Here is a 17910-nt window from a genome sequence, read left to right on the forward strand (position 1 = left end):
GCATTTCTGCTACAATAATGTGAGCAGGATTACCATGACCATATTCCTTTCAGTTTCAGTCTCAAATTATGTCAGATCAAGATGGGCACATGCAATCCAAGCCAGGCCATGAAAGCAAACACTCAAAACTCTGAAATTATGCTGAAAATGGGGTAGTAAATGGCAAAATGCTGGGATATGCAAAAGATTAACTAAAGTTACCCTGTTGGAGCTGTGGTTGTGTCAGATATGGGCTGGAGTGAGTGGCAGGATTTGAGTCTGAGAATGTAAATCCAATCCAAAAAGGTATAATGAATAAACTCCACAGCTAAACATATGAAACCCAGCATAGAAATAGAAGCTTTGAAATGCTCCTCATGCTTTTAGTTAGTCCCATTTCAATGTGCATTCCACAAAATCACTGCCTCTCAATTATGGCTTCCTTGCTGATAACAGAGGCACATTTCTATTTGCTAACCCACACAGGAGGAAAATGTATTCTGTTTATTATTTATAAGAGTAAAGTGCTGAGAGGCCCCAACAAAGCCCAGGCTCTTATTTTGTGTTTGCTATGAAAATAGAGTGAGCCATACTCAGGCAGGCTACTTTCCACCTAAATCCTTGGGCCCACTGTTTTCTCCTGGCTGCTTTTTAGGCTGTTTTCTGCTCAGTGCTTTACTGACATCACACTTGAGACATGCCCTGCTTTCTCTGCTGATTACAGACATGGCATTAGATGGAATTTTTTACTGAAAAAGCAGCTGAAAGGGCGGGGAAAAACAGCACTGACAGATTTCTACATGATCATATCTCAAGTGCACAATTAAAAAAACAGCCTTAGTTTTCACAGCCCCCAACCTATTGTAGCCAACTAAAACATGACTCCTGTCTCTAAAAAACATTCCTGAGTCAAACACTTTTGTATTAACATATTGTTGAGTAATATTTGGTTAGCAGGATTTACAGGCAGGCTGTTTGGTGTGTTCACAGTCCTCCCCTGCTGAGGTAAAGTCCTTCCATTACCTTGAACCAAGTGCATCAGCATCATCACTTTCACTCAACTGCTGAGTCAGGAAATACTCTGTCAAAGCTTGCTTCTTCCCCTGATTTTTTTCCAAACAGGTAAAAGATTAAGAAACATTTAAAACAAACAGTATTAATATTTATCTCAGGATGGCCTAGGGATTTAGGATCTATTTGCTGTCAGTTACTGGGAACAGTACTTCTAGAAATGCTGCAAAAGGGGTGCCTCCCTGCTCATCAGAGCTGGTTATGCAACACTTCTAACATTTGTTTCTATTCCTGTCCTAATAAAACTATTTTTATTTATTAGCAACATCTGCAAATCTAGCAACCCCAGGACGTGCTATACTATGTACAACGAATCCAAGATCCTACATGGATATCATTGTGAGGTGATGCTTCTTTCAACAATGATTCTATGATTGCAATTATTAGTTGCCAACCATGTTTCAAACTGCTAGGACTGCCACAAAAAAGAAAGAATTGCTCTTCTTTTACAGCTTGGGAAGTTTTTTACTGCTGGAGTCCAAGGACTTACATATTTCCCAGATGCAGCTGGCTGTTCTTGCTGTCATGCAATCCACCACACTCCTTTACTGATTGCTTTATCACATCCAGTTTGCTCAAATATCTTTGAGATAGAATTTTAAGGCACTAATTTTCAGCTTTCTGATCCGCTTTGCTTGGTGAGCAAATAAAAAAGGGATTTTCACCAGCCTTGATGCAGCAATGAAGACTTAAGAAAGGGAAAGAGTAGAGGATGGAGGGACTGCACAGTTTCTTTGCCTCTCCATCTCCTGTACAGCATGTGTCATAGCAGATACTGTCAACAGGGCTGGAGAAGAGAAGCAGACAATGGAGAAAGAAAAACAAAGGCAAAAACATCTCACAAAGGCAGCAAGACTGTCCTGAGAGGAAATCAAGTGTGGAAGAAAATTAGGGATGCTGCTCAAGAGAACGGGACCTGGAGAAATAAAAGGCAGGACTGATTTGGGGTTTTGAATTCCCCAATTCCCCTCCTCCCTGGCTCTCATGATTTTGAATGAAACATTAATACTGCTTCAGATGCTTCTTCCCTCCAAGGCCAATCAGCTGCTCGGCAGGGCGTGAAGCGCTTGTTCATTTGAACAGCTAACGAGGGAGTGGAAGGACAGAGCTAATTCCAAGGCTTTTCCAGCACTGCTGAAGCTCACATTTGTCTTGACACACAGGGAATGACCTGAAGAGCCTCTCTCCACTTTGGAAGAAGAGGAGTGGTGTGTTAATTCTGCATAAACAACCCCGAGTTGTCAGAAGGGATCATTTTTCACAATACGGCCGTAAACATCCAGTTTTGAGAGCGGAGTAGACACCTCGTCCTGCTTAGTGCCATGGCAACAACTACCACTGGAAATCTTCCACACAGGGAGGGGTACAGGAAAAAGGGAGGTAAAACTGCCAAACAACCAGAAATGTTAAATGCCAAGCCTTCCATTTTAACAAAATTCCTGCTTCACCTCTCGGTGTGCAGAGCCTTTAGGATAAGAAGTGAATCCCCTGCTTCCCTCTAATCTGGGAAGGAAAGAAAAGTTGAAGATGCTGCTGGTCCTGTTGCTATTAAGGTCTGTTCTGGTTTCCAGGTCCCAAGAAAAAGAGAAAAGAAGGAAGAAAAATCCATCAAAGGAAGAAAGAGCGGTTTTGTTCACAGTGCTGGGTCTGACTGGTAACACTACAGAAGGACTGATAGAGCAATCACTATCAAATCACTCTGGCAAACCTATACCTGTGCACTGCTATTCTGGGAACTGCTTTTAGCTATTTTATCATCACTGGCTCCTAGCAGCAGCAGGAAAGAAATCATCTTGACTAGTCAATTCTCTCTTTATAACACAATGACAACAGAACAAGAGACAGGTACAGAACGAATAAGGTAGGCAGGAACAAGACATTAACTTGAGAATGAGAGCAGATATAAAAATCTTACACCTTCTGCAGCTAAGAGAAGCTGGCAGGAACAGTGGTGCTGCTGCACAGAGAAGGCTCAAGGTGACAGCTTTTCCATACTAAGGGAAGCCACAATGGCCAAGCTTTCTCCTTCATGATTAGCCCAGCCCAAATGTCAGCATCAAATCATGATTTCTCAGGCTGGGTTAGAAAGCTATTGAACCCACAAAAAAACCACCATCAATGCACAAACTTGTGATAGGACTCCAAGACATACAAAGAATTTGGACAGACCTGCTTTATCTATTGTTTTTTTCTACAGCAAACTCCACAAAAAAGCTCAAAAGGCTTCAAAAATCAGGACCAAAAAAAAAAGAGGCAAGTTTTGGTGTAATATAAAACAGAAATAGAAATTCTTACAACAGAGGTATAACATGGTACACCCACAGCCCTTCCTGTTCACTGTCCCCACAGACAGGTGCTCAGAACCCCAGGCCTCAGCTCTGCTAATTCTAATTTCCAAGTGACAGCAAGTGTGCTTGGTGCCTTTTGGTCCCTCAGGAATGGGAGTTTTATCTCTCTCTGCCTGTTCTGCTCCTCAGTCCATCTCCTGAGCAGAACAAGTGACAGGCACCAAGCTCGTGCCTGCTGCACCTCGAGGTTTCACCACTCTCTGTTTGTGAAACACCTGTGAACTCAGAACAAACAAAACAAATGGACAAAACTGGGTCAGCCCCTCACCTTCTGCTTGCCTGCTATGCCTAATTTCTCACCTCTGCCTCTTTTTAACTTTACATTAGTCATCTTTAATATTTGGGAACTTAAAATGAAAACAAAAAGGAGGAAAAGTTTCCACTAGATTTTTGTTATCATGGATGCCTTAGTGGCATCTGGAGAAACAGGAACCTTTCTTGGTGGCATGATCTATTGCAGGAGAGAGCACAATCACAGAAATAAACAAAATTTGAGCAACTAGTTTAGATTTGTGTCTTGTACTACCCTGAGTAAACTGGTATAGCTCAAAAAAAATAGAATTGTACCGATAAGAGAATTTTTGAAGCAATGCCAGATCAGTTTTCTCTTGTATTTAGTTGCTAATGGACCTAAAATCTCTTTACAGCAGGTAATGCCACAGCTAGACATAACCTACATCAGCCCTACTACAGGGAATAGGACAGCACTCAGCAAGAACAACTCAATACCTGCTGCATTTCCCTGCAGCCAGGCTCAGGAAGCTCTTTTCCTTTCTGCTGTGCAGAGAGAACTTAGCATAATGAATACTTGAGATCAGCCTATTTAGGGTAGGCTTCCCAAAAAGAGATGGAATAACTAGGCATTAATCTTATCCATTTCATTTCTCTAGGGGAAAAAAATAAACTCCTCTTCTAAATGGGTAAAACATCTGCTACAAATGGCAACAGAAGATCATAAGACTGTTGGTGTCATTGATCATTTTCTAATTTGCATTGTACATTCCTTTCTATAATAGTTGGGTAATTTGTATGGAATTACAAGTTGTAATTATTTATAAAATTGGGTAGATGTGAGAAACAGCTTTTGGAATGTCTTAATATGTACTGGTGAAAGCATGAACTCCATAGCCATGAACCTCTTGCAAATGACAAAAGAAGCAGAAAGTTTGAAAAGGGAGTTCTAAAGGAATTTTATATGGCTGCAGAGAGATACCCAGTGAGACAAGTGTGGAAGACTAAAGGGTCAAACTTTATGTACTGACTGATGACACAGCTACTGAAACTCTTACTGCATTCTGAAATTTCACTATATGTGAGAAGAAAACAAACTATATGGCTGAAGTCAGAGAACTAAAACAGAGATGAATTTAAGAGATTAAAAATGGGGCAGCAAATAAAATGATGCTGCTTGAGAAAGGGAGTGGGAACACCCCAATGGGCAAACATGTGGAACACTGGTGTAAATACACATTTAATTTAGAAAAGAGATGGAGAAACCAGGCACAAAGCAACCTGGATGGGAATGATGAAGACTGGTTTACCAGAAGAAATTTTCAAAGACAAATATTTAGTATGTTTACACAAAATTCTAAATATCACACAGGAAAGGTCCATCACAGGGGGAAAGGAAGTATTTAGGGAGTTTCACAGACTGTAAGATAGAAGTAGGATATTCTAAACAAATCCCTGATGGACATGTAACAAACTGAAGAAATTTATATCCAAGGGAAGTCAGTAAGTCTTTCTTTTTGCGTGCATGTGAAACTCAACAAAAAGAAAGTGAAAAGTATCCTGGCAGAACTATCCCAGTTCAAAACTTCAGTCTTTTTATTTTAAAAAGAAATCTGGAAGGTTTTTGAAAGTTTTAACTCCAAAATCATCAGTGCCTGGCTTTTTTTGTTTGTTTGTTTGTTCTTTAGGATAGTGGATTTACAGCAATAATCTGAAAGCTTTTTCTGACAGATTAGAGACTCCTCCAACATTTATCTTTGGTAGACACACATCAGCTGTAAATTGGCTTAAAACACACATACACACATGCCAGTTTTGACTGCATCTACTGTATTTCTGAATTCCAGCTAACCTTGGGAGGCACACAGGATCAAATCCTGCAGTGTGCACGCCTGCCAAAGGAAACCAAAGTGATCTCACTTGGCTAATGAATGCTAAATCCAAAACAGAGAGGCAGCTGAATGTCTTGAGCAGCTTAAGCCACACAATACCCAGTGTGACTATAGCAAATGTAAGAAATGTGCAAACCACCACCTGTTATATATTACACTTACTTTTTGTACTCTCCAAATAAATGTATCAAGTACTCTCTACCTCACAGTACTACAAAGCATGCAAAAAAAGATTGAGCCTGTAAAGTGATGAACTTTAAGAGATGCAGCTGCAACTGACAGCATCTGTAATTAATTATTCTAAATTCTTATCCCTTGGACTAAAATTTTGTTAGCAATATGAAAGGGACATAAAGCTTTAGGTCAAAATAATCTCTCTTTATCTCTCTGGTCTAAATAAAGCCACAGAAGAGCTTAAATGAATGACAGAATATAGCAAAAGACATACAGTGCAATGTTCTTAAGTACAGCTTTGCACTGCATCAACAATGATCATTATTTTCAGCAGGGGAAGAGCTAAACCCTAGAAATGTGGTTTTAAACAAAAATACATAAATTGCAGTTTGTGCTCAGCCTCTACATATTGCACATCAAAGTTGGTGCAGAGCTGCACAGCCTCGAGACTGAGTTTAAGCAGATCTGCTGTTATGACAGCAATAATTTTGGACTTACATTTCTAGGTCTCTGAATTGTCACTGTAATTAAACTCACACAAATTAGTTTGGAAAGGAATTTTCCAGAAAGCTATCCAGGGGAATGTGTGGCTGATCATTTGTAGTTGGGTCACTAAATCTGTTGATCACACAAATATCTAACAATTCAGTATTCTACCATAATAAAATTCTAAAAATGTCATTATTGTAACACAACTTCATGGGGTTTTTAGGAATTAATAATCCCTAAATCTGTTCTAGTAACACCTCTGCTTAGGCAATCAGAGCTTTTTGTGACAAATTTCGTGGCCTGCACAAAGATAATGGGTAACTCTAAGGAAAGCATAATTAGAAAATTCTTTCCTCACTACAAGGAGTGTGCAAATCCCATTGAAAGAGGAGCTATTGACAAATGCAGTGATCAAGATTTAGTGGCAAAACCAGTTTGTATGTACAAGGGCTAAATTAACCTATTGCTCTTCATCAGCACAACTGGCACTTGGGAGAGGAATCCAGGTGTAAGACAGACTGTGTGCTATCCAGGCATCCTAATTTTCAAAGGTCATTACTCTTCAGGCTGTTTGCAGTGATGGATATTTTGTTCACTGCACACTTGGAAGAGACTGTGTGGCTGTAGAGAACACTGATTTCTGATTCAGTTGGCACATTAACTTATAGAATCACTTCACAAATGGGCTTGCAATGACTTTTCATATATGAGTATTTTTGTATTATTTTTGTATCTGAGTAAAAACATTTTTTTCCTGTTGAATACTTTGCTATAGTTTCAGGGTATAAGGGCAGACCATAAACAACAAACATTTGGCAAAATCCTAAAACCAAAATGGCAATGGAAACCCCACAAAGCTCCTACATTCCACACTGGATGCAGAGCCCAAGAAGGGTTGGAAGGCACCTTCCTCTTGCCTTTTTCTCACAGACTGAAACATTTCTGCTCCCCACAGTGTCCAGGAGTGAGCTCTGGTCACAGGGACTGCAGGACAACTCCTCATGTTTGGCTTCTCAAGTCCCAGTGCTGCTACACTGTCTGGAAAACACAAAGTGATCTCAGCAGAGCAGGGCTCTTTCATATCTGAAGAGTATTTAACATGACTGTGTTCCAGCCTGATCAAAGCTGGGTTTTATCCTGAGGAAAATCTTTGTAGTCATCCTTTTCTCTAGTTCTGAAGAGTAAATTGTAACTTAAACACCTATAATTCTTTAGGTTACTTGCAAAAAAACCCAAAAATGCATTCCAGGAAAATGTTGTATGTGGTTATGATAAATTGAAATCTTTACTTTTATTTAAATTGATTTACCTTAATTATAGTTTCAAGCCATTATTAAGTGTACAGGTAGTTCATTTACTTTGAACACGATTTGCTCTTTTCTACAATTCGTTTCAAAATTGAGCAATCTGTTTAAAACAGAAAAAACAGAGCCTTTTCCAAGGAAAAAAACCTCCTCCAATATGACAGGAAAGTTTCTGAGAGCCTCTTTGTTTAGAGGGAATTAAACAGCACAGCATTTTAGAATTGAAGCAACAGGAAATAATTGGTTTTGCCTTCTTCAATCTTATTCCTGACTTTTCAAGAGAGAAAATCTTTAGTCTAAAATACATATCATCACTATTTTTTTCAACTCTGGAAAGAGCATTTTGGTTCTCAAAACCCAAAGGAAGTTGGGCCTCACACATGTTCATTCATTTGACCTCAAGAAGGAAATATGATTTGCACTTGTCCTCTATCCTGCAAAACCTTGCACTAGCAGGACACTATTAGGAAAAGAAAATTTAAAAAAATATGGAAAACAACAGCTCATAGTGAGGAAAATACAAAGAAAAAAAGATGCTGGAAGTTATTTCACCCACTCAAATGCTTTTCATGTCTTTAAAACTTGTAAATGCTTTTTGCATTTATCCAGATAAATCTAGATGTGCTTAGGGTCTCAGTGAAACTCTGCAGATTGATATGCTCCTAGAAGATTTGGGGAGTGAGAAGGGAATAAATCAGGAAACAATTTAAAGTATAAAAATTTTAAAATACCTTTTTTAAGGAATCAAACTACTTTCTGAAACAGGTTTTGTTTTTGAACCCAGATCTAGGGAATGAACAGTCTATTGGAACAACCCTCTCTACAGAAAATCTTGACTCACATTCCAAGGAGGTCTGGGAGGCCACATTCATGCCTCATTGGCTTTTTGTTTCTTCGTGCTTTTCTCTGTCCTGAGGTTGAAAATAAACATTAAAAAATAAAGTACTGATTCATAAAATGCTGAAATTCTACTGCCATACCATAATTGCAGTTTCCCTGTCTTCAACATCCATCCCATTTCCAGATTTTTAAATTTTTTTTAATGTCAGCTATCTCTACCTCCATCAGGTACTAAAATCTGGCTTTCTGTCATGTGAAAAATCTCATACTTATGACCTGTAAAACACTTTATGCCTAATGGCCATGACTATGCTCACAATTTTCATCATGTGTTCTGTTTCAGCCTCTATTAGTCAATTTTAAAGAACATAATTAAGAACCTTGATGGCTCATCCTCAAAATGTGCAATCCAAAGCAACAAAAATGAAAGCTTTATTTTTTTATTTATATTCATTTTTCTACTACAAAATTAATGACAATTCACTATGATAGATGGCCTGGACTTTTGTTAGAACCCTTATCTTCATAAGCAGCTTTTTTTCTCTTAATTCCTCTTTTAATGGTCAGTGTCTCTATCAAGACTTTCCACTTTCATGATGTTGTTGTTGTTTTGGTTTACTGGGTTTTTCTTTTTTTACACATTGAAGGACTTCTTCAGCTCATTCCTCCTCTACAATATTTGCTTTATCATGTATCATGGGGTGATATTCCACAATCTTGAGTGATTGTTTTCAACTGCCCATATGACAAGCATTGTTTTTCCTTGAATATCTCTGAGAGGTCCATCTGACTCTCCTTTATGAATGTATTACCTACTTGATGTGTTCAGACTTTGCAATTCACCCTCATAAAGCCCTTCTGTGATACAGAAATATTATTGACATTTTACAATGGAACAGAAAACGAGTCAGCTTATTAAGGTATCTAAATGCTTAAGGATGCCTCTTGGGATTTTCAAGGTTGCTCTGACATATAACTCTTATTGAACTAATTGAAGATTTTTCACTAAATGCCTAATTTGCATTTTTAGTTTTCTAAAAAGCTTTAAAATCTGACTCACTCGTGTCACCCCTGAAATCCAGTGGACCAGCATGTTAAACCCAGATCTCATTAGCCCTTCAACTCGTGCTCAAAGCATGTGCAGCACCCCCCACAACAGGGAAAAAACACTGAAATACACTGAAAAACTGTAAAGTAAAAATGTGGCATGCACCAAAAGCATGCAGTCCCCTCCTGGCCTGAGTCCCACAGACAGCAGGGAGCCACACAGCCAAGTGCATCAGGTGCCAGGCAAGAGAGGAGGGGATCTCCAGGGATGTGGGGCTGAGGGGCACTGGGAGGCTGAGCTTGGACACAAACACAGGGCTGGGTTTTTCTAACGAGTCCTGACAGAGCACAGAGCCAACATCCATGCATGGCTTCAGCCAAAGGTGCTGCAGAATTGTCTGTACCCACCATGCCACCGGGTTTAGGCATGTTTCATTTCAGAAACACTTTTCAAAGCATGTCCCCATGCACCAATTCCTGTACAACACCTAATCATGGACCTCATCAGACACTTAATCATGCACTTTTCTCCAATCTGAAGCTGTAGATCTGTTTAGATCACTGTTTTGGGTGGCCTAAGAGCCAGTTACTCAGATAAAGCACATCTCCTCCTCCCTCGAGGAGCAGGAAACTGGAGCAAGGACAGCTCATGCCTTGCCCAGGTCTGATAAGGAGACGCTGTCCTTCAGCACCACTTCTGTCCACATCCCTACCTAGGCCTCTAGTGGCTGGAAAGAGAATGGATGTGGATACGGATAAAAGCTGTCAGGGCTTTTTAAGGCCATTCTGCCCTTGTTAAGTCAGTGAGACTCACTACATAAAGCAAGTTTGGTCAGTGTGTTTACTGCCCTTTCTCAGTGACTCGTGTTGTTTCATTCTGGAAGTCGTGTGCTCCTGCAGCCCACAGCACCACAACTAAGGACCAGCTAAACAAGCCATACTGGGATAATAAATACATTTTAATCAAAGAAATGCGAGATTAAATAAATTTACAAATTCCTGACATGACTACCTCACTGAAGTATTTCCCAGGTCAGGGTTTCTGGGTAACATGTTGCCTGCTAGACCCTCTGAGACTGGCTGCAGCTGCAAAAAATAAAAACGTTCAGCTTGAGGCCAATGGGAAGATGCTGCCTGCAGCATAATTGCTCAGTGTTGTTATACATTGGCTGGCAAAGGTTAGGGACTGCTGCTCTGTGTAATTGAGCAGGTTTGCAACAACACCGGAAGGCTGTTGTGTAATAACAGTTCAAGCAAAACAGGTAGAAATAAACACACTTCTTTTTTTTTTTTTATCTTTAGGCAGAGGTGATAAATTTTTACTGAGCACACCATGTTTTAAAATCACTCCCGAACAGATGTCAGGTACTCTTTTTGCCCGAGGCTGATGAACAAAAAAAAAAAAAAAAGAAAAAAAAAAAGCAGGTAGCTTCTGAAAGAAATCTGAAAAGCTGTTATCCAAGTGGCAGAGGTTAAAGTCTCCATGTGCATTTCAAGTAGTTTCGTATCCACAGCAAGCACTGCTTTAAGCAGAAAGCTTCAGAACCATGACCTGATACACAAATACATGACTGATCTTTTAGTAAATGGAAATTACAGAAAATCACAGGTGTCTGTCATAGAAATTACTGCTTATATGAACAAAGTAATTAAATCTGCCTGTATGAACCAAACAATTAAATTTGCCTACTTTTAAAGAATCCCTATCAAACACTGCATGAATCACGCCAATTTGAATATTTTAAGTAGCGAAAAGCCAGAATGGCTGCAAGCAAACTGAATGATGGAAAATTCCTTATTCATTTATTGTGACAGCACATCTTTTCCCTCCATTGAGTCTTTATTTACTTAGTTTCACTTGTTTTCTCCAGGCCTCCAGCACATCCAAGGATTTGTCAGGACGTTGCACGCTGAGTGTTACTTCAGGTTACCAAATTACAGAAAAGTATTTAAGAGCAGAGTGTCATTAGACTGTCCTATGCTAAACGGACTGATTTATCCCAGAGAATATTGAAGCAATGAACACTGTGCTGTAACAGCGCTGCAAACGTTTATCAACTTCTGTCTTAGCTCACTACATTTCTCCTCACACTGAGCAAACTCGATGATGTAAAAATAACTGCGATAAGCTCCTACTCCAAACTGCAGTTTTGCGCCCAGAGACAGACCCTCAATCTTTTCATGTTTTTGTGCACAAGGAGCTCAGCTTCCTTATGAGAAAGCATCCTTAAGTTAAAGTTTTTAAGCAGGAGTGCTATGCCACGATGCGGAAACAACACACAGAAACCAACCCAGCGTACATCCTGTCCGACCTACAGCCCGCACATCTGCTGCAGGAAGGCGAGGAACAGTCTTTTTTAGCTCGTGGCATACGGAGCTGGGTTAAACCGCGCTCTAGTTAAAATGGGCTGAACCCCGAGGGCCGGGGGAGCAGCGGGGCAGCCCCGGATCCCCCCGGCCCTGAGGGAGCGGCTCCGGCCGGGGCGGCTCCGGCCGGGCAGAGGCCGCGCAAAGTTGCAGCCGCCGAGGGCTCGGGCTCCGCATCTCTAAAACCGAGCCTGGCAGCAGCACCAGCAAACCCCGGGGCATCCCCCCCGCCGCCCGCAGGCCGCTCCCCGCCCGCCCGGGCTGCTCGCCCTCCGCCCGCAGCCGGGCCCGCGGAGAGGCCGCCGGGGGCAGCGGCCGTACCTGAGTCGCTGAGGCGGGGCCGCGCTCTGTCCCGCAGGTAGTAGATGAAATCCCGGCAGTTCTCGTTCTCCACCGCCCCGACGGAGCACAGCTCGGCCAGCAGCTGCAGCGCTTTCTGGCAGATCTCGTCCTCCCTGTCGCCGGGCATCGCCCCGCAGCATCCTCGGGAGCGGAGCGGAGCCCTGCGCTCAGGCGCCGCGCCGCTGCCCGCCGCCCGCCTGCGGCCGCCGCGCCGCCGCCCGCATCCTCCTCAGCCGGGCCGTGCCGAGCCGGGCCGGGCCGGGGCCGCAGCGGGGTCCCACCAGTTGAACGCGAGGCCCGGGAGCGCCGGCGCCGCGGCCGCCCAGCCGCGCTGGCGCAGCGCTGCCGGCGGAGCGGAGCGGAGCGGAGCGGGCGGGGGCCGCCGCGCCCCTCTCCGCCCCGGGGGCAGGGACTGCCCCGCCGCCGCCGCCCCGGCACACGCCCGGGAACTTCAGAGGCGGAGCAGCGGCTGGCGGAGCGCGGGGGCTGAGGGACAGCGCCCCGACCGCCGCCTCCCCATGGCGGGCAGGCCCGGCCCTCAGCGCGCTCGTCCCGGGCCGTGCGCCCTGTGCCCCGGGAGCGATCCCGCCCAGCAGCGATCCCGGCTCCTCTGGGGAACAATCCCGCCCAGCAGCGATCCCGGCCCCTCTGGGGAGCGATCCCGCCCAGCAGCGATCCCGGCCCCTCTGGGGAGCGATCCCGCCCAGCAGCGATCCCGCTGGCTGTGCTGCTTGGCCGCTCCTCGCTATCCGGAACGCGCGCCCTCGCAGTCGTGAGGGGAAAATGTTGGAGCTGCAGCCCGGTCTGGCTTCGGCACATTCATGTTGGCGGGTTAAAAGGAGTTAAAAGCGCGGCTGGGAAAGCTCAGGCGGCGGAGAGGCAGCCGTAGCTGGAGGGGAGGGCAGGAGCCTTGGAGGAGGTGGGGGCTGAGGAGATGTCTGCCATTAGGCATGTTTATCCTGCCGAGTAGGAGATCCGTAAGGTGCTGCTTCGCTTTCTGGGCTTGTAGGCTGGGAGGCTGGGTGGGTGTCATGAGGGGAGAAGCTGAGAACTGGCTGCTCCATTTAACTTCTTTTTTTTTTTTTTTTTTTTCCCCTCTCTCTTTCTCTCTCCCTTTTATAATAGTTTAGGCAAATATCAAAGGCCGCGGTGAGCTCAGAAAGTTCAGGCCGGTGTGGATGTTCAGCCTCCTGTTTAAAGGCTGCTGATAACGGTTCTAGAAATAGCAGCATCTTCTAGTAGAAGCTTTTTTATTTTTTTCTTCTTGAAGCAAAAAGTATATCATCGGAATGAGATGCATTTTGGGAAAGGAGAGGGTATTAATGAGAAAAGTTGTTTACTTGCCTCCGAGTGCTTTGGAGACATTGCTTATGTCTGAAAGGCATTCCCCCCTCCATCCCCCCTTTTTAATAGAAAAGTGATGTCTGTAAAACACGATTGTATAAGCCAGGCATAATTCCACCAGTAATCAGGCAGCTCACTCAGCTGCCTTGTCGTTGTTAAGCATTAATAATAGATAATAAAATAGTGTGTGGCTGTTACAGTTGTTACCACTGTAATCATATTTTTGAGGGACAGAGATTTTGATGGCATCAGTGTATGTTTTCACATCTAATCGTGTGAAACTCTCTACTAGCCTCAATAAATGCTGCACAAATACTCATCCTGGTGCTGGAAAAACCAATGTCGTTTGTTTCTCCAGGCGTGCAGGGAGAAAGACAATTTGTAAGAGGTGCTGTCAGTCACAGCTCTTTCTCTGAAGCTAAGGATCAGGCTTCAGCAGTCCTGCTGCTTAACCTACTGCACTGAAGAAGGGGCAAATTTTAAAGAACTTGGTAGAGCTAGAGGTACCAGAATATCTTTAAGGGAAAAACAGGCTCAGGAGGGCTATCAAATTATTCATATGTATGTAAACTCTCTAGAGGCAGAAACTTTCTGATTTGTCACACAAAATCAAGTCCAGGTCAATGCTGGTGATGAGGAGGGAGGACAGAGGAGCTATCAAAGACAACTGACAGAGATATGTGTAAAATACAAAGTCCAGTGATAATGTGTGACCAGATTTTGAATTACTGCATACAATTTGACCATCATTTTCGTATTATTTTACATATTATTTAGCTATAGTTTGGTAGTTTGGCAGTGACCAAGACAGCTGTGCTGTTCTATAGCTTGACCTCTGTCCAGGACAGACAAATACATCAACTGCAAAGTGATATTAATGCATTTACCAGAGTGTGGTTTTTATCCTGTGGGACCACAAGCTCATGGCTAGTTTGGGATTCAGGCTTGCTGCAGAGTGAGCTCTGGACAGCCTGGTGATGAAGCAGTAATTTCTTTATCCTTCTCTTGTAACTAAAATCTTGCTTTGTGCTTTTTTAAATAGCAGCAATTTGAAGGTGCTGAGATGTTTGTAATACAGGTGCTTGGAGATGGAAATTTTTCACTCTGATGGAGGAGAGAAACTATTTGGACATCACTGCTTGTAAACAAAGGCATCTATTCTCCAAAGCTCTGAGCTCTAAGTGCACTGTGTGAGCCAATGCCCATGTCTCTGGAGATAACAGCAGTAAATGTAATCAGCTGTGTCTCAAAGCAAGTGCAACATTTCCTTCCTGATCTTTCCTGTGAGAGCTGGGTTATATTATATCTGCCATTTTGTTATCACTGATTGCATGTTTGTCTTCTTGCAGGCACTCCTAGTTTACTCCTGTGTCAGCTGCAGATTTCCCCAATCAAGGGGACCATGTTACATCCCTAATGAATGCTGCACTAATTAGCTTTGGTCCTAGAAAGTAATTGAATGATGCAGTGGGATGCTCTTATTAACCTTATCCTGAGAGTTACAATCCATACTGACCACAGTAAGTCTGTTTTGTTTTCTGTCTAGCTCAGAGCTGCCCTCACACAATGCAGTGTGCTCAGAAGTAAGGAAAAACATCCCCAAGCCTGCTACACACTCAGAATAAGTTTAACTGTTTGACCTACAACAGTTCTGTCATCATCAATTGACACATTTGTCTTTCTTTCCTTGAAAAAAAGCTTTTCCCCAGTGTTCTGGCAGCAACACAAGGATTGCTGGCCATGAAGTCACCTTCATGAAACAAATGCATTTCTGGAAGCAAGTAAGGCAGCTTGCATAAGAAATTTTTGTTATGCTGCAACCAGAACTTACCAAGTATTTGTGTTGAGTGTTTATAATTGCTGGACTTACATTTGCATAGCTCATCGTGGGAGTACCTTTTTCTTTAAAAAAAGGGGAGAAGGGAGGCCAGGGGTATTTCAGGAAATCAAGAAAACACAGACTGATTAAGTCACAAGCAGCAAAATTTATTGTTCACTCCAAGAAATCAAAATTTGTGAATCTGTAGTTAAATAGGAGGATGAAATGACTGAAAGCAAGGAGAACATTGCTGTGGATAAAGGAGCCCATTTCACCAAAGGCAGTCACCTGCAGTCCAGGCTGGAGGAAGAAATGCCATTGTAGGCTCAAAGATTGATACATCTATCAAAAATCTTATATTGGCTGTGCCAGACTTTCTGCCTCACTCCCCCTTTTATATACAGTTACCTTCTATTATTAATGGATACATCTGCTGCTGAAAAGTAGAAAATGTTTGGGTAAACATAGAAGAAATGGAAATCTGAATGATTACAACTGGGGTTTTTTTTGAGATGATGATTTTTCTGAGCAGTGTCATTCTTGAGTTAGTTCTTCACAGAAGGTATTAGGAATGCTTTTAAGGGGAGGTTAGTTAGAAAATAGCTATGTGCCCATTTGGGCTTTCCCTCATCATTGGCTTCTAGAGGTCATATGGAAACAGGTTAGTGTTAACTAAAGGGAAGGTGGTGCCACCACTTTGATGATGCTGACATTAGACAGTAGCTCTCCTTGAGTACAATGGAGTCATTTGAAGATTTTGAGATCAGAATTACATGCTCTGATGAAAGAAGGGATAGTAGTGTGGTTTTTATAAAATCTTAGGGCTTTTTATTTGTACTCATGTGTCATTTATTGACATCTGCTCACATTTTTAAACTGTAATGCATGAAACCAGTGTTAAATGCTAGGATAGTACTGCTCTTTGTACTTTGCTCTGCAGGAGGCCTGTGAGCTGTTCCCATGTCAGAATGAGTAAAATGTCATTTGGGGCTTTTCTGAGTGATGGCAGGGAGCTTCCTCACAGCAGCTCCTGAAGGAAGAGCAAAGTGTCCCTCCTGAGCAGAGCAAAAGTGTGTCAGAGCTCTGAGGTGTCACCAGAAGCTGTGCTGTACCAGAGGATCAGGAGTGTACATCTGACAGCCAATGTCCTGATACAACTGGGGCTCAGCTGCATTTTGCAGTGAGCTGAAGGGATGTGGATAATGAATGAGTTGTCTGGATGAAGGTTATGAGCACAAACAAGACTGCAGCTCATCAGTGGGATTTTTTGTTCCTTTTTTTTTCTTGTTCAGTTGTTCTTATCCCCATGTTGCCATTGGACAAAACTTTACTGCCTAAGGAAAAGTTGCAAGCTCTGAGTAGGAGATCCTGCCCAGAAGACTGCAAACAGCTTACATAAAAACCAGAATACAAGCTCTTTGCTATGATGACAACTTTCATGACCTCTTTATAACAAATTACCACTTTTTGCTTGATTTTTATACTATTCACATTGTTAATAGAGAGTACTCTGGGTACTGTAGCTTGTCACATGCAATTTTAATCTAGTTTAAGAAGGCTTCCTTAAAAGTTGAGAAAGAGGGAGGAAAACACATCTCTTCTGATTTGCCTTCTAATTTGACAATCTCTTCCTTGACAGCTTTTGCAAACTCGACTGGGAGAAAAAAAAAGGAGTGTACTGAATAATTCAGCCTTGAGAGTGAATTGAGCTTGAGGAGAATTGTTGAATTCCCAAGTCTGTGGTTTGTGGTTTTTGTTATTGACTGCTCACATGGATTTAAAGTCCTGCTCTGCAGTCAGTGGTTTTTATCTCCCCTCTGGATTCTGCAATTTTATCTGGCTTTCCATCCCTGAACACCAGCTCTGTGTTCTTGCCAATAAACACACAAGAACCATTGAAGGACCTTCCTGCTTCCAAGGGGAGCCATAGATAGGCTGCCACACTAATAAATCAGAATTTAACTTTGGGCCTGAATGGTGAAGATAGTCCAGTGAAAGTTGATGGAGTCATCATGCTAAGTATGAGGCACTCTTCCTACTCCTCATGTGCTGGAATATCCAAATTCTTAATGAAGAAGAAAGTTTGATATCAAAAAAGAGCCTCTTGAAAATGGGGTGTCTTAACTCACCCTGAAATTTGTTATTTATATGAGCATGCTAGTGAGAGCCAGACAATAACAATAGGAGCTAATCCTGTGTCTTATGCATTGGCAACCAATTAGTAAAAAACCCCAGGTTAATATAATTTGAGAATTTGTGCATGCATAAAATATAGAGCCCATTTCCTGCAAGCTGGAGTGATGATGCAATACCTGTCACTGAAAGTAGTGTGCCCAGAAAAATACTATAATTGTAAGAGTCTAGCCAGTATTCAGGACTCTACATAAAACCTGAACCATGCTCTTCATTTCTTAAAGCCACTGAATAAAGTAAATGTTATTGCCTCTAAAGCATCCTTTTTCCAGGTTCAAAAAGCAGAATCATCTGGGAAAAAATAGTCTGAAAATTGTTATCACACTGTCTAGTAGAACTTCTCTATAATTAATTCTTATTGACAATCTCACTGAGTGATATAGTTCATATGAGTAAATATCTGAGCTCAGTCATAATGTGGACTGCAGGAAAGCTCTGCACAGTAACATTCCCTAAACAAAAAAACAAAC

The 17910-nt window shown here is 42.3% G+C and overlaps 1 protein-coding gene across 3 annotated transcripts in view; it reads right to left on the minus strand.

Annotated features, from left to right (window-relative positions):
- SYT9 (synaptotagmin 9) overlaps positions 1-12404 on the minus strand; it is a 65205-nt gene extending 52801 nt beyond the window's left edge. For all 3 annotated transcript variants that reach the window (XR_008840645.1, XM_056493368.1, XM_056493370.1), the window contains exon 1: positions 12064-12404. Coding sequence is in view for 2 of the 3 variants with exons in the window: in XM_056493368.1 (XP_056349343.1) it covers positions 12064-12211 (148 nt within the window). In the remaining variant the exon portion in view is untranslated. The remainder of the gene's footprint in view (positions 1-12063) is intronic.
- Positions 12405-17910: the final 5506 nt, after the last annotated feature.

Source organism: Oenanthe melanoleuca, chromosome 5 (genome assembly GCF_029582105.1).
Source record: "Oenanthe melanoleuca isolate GR-GAL-2019-014 chromosome 5, OMel1.0, whole genome shotgun sequence".
Lineage (NCBI taxonomy): Eukaryota > Metazoa > Chordata > Aves > Passeriformes > Muscicapidae > Oenanthe > Oenanthe melanoleuca.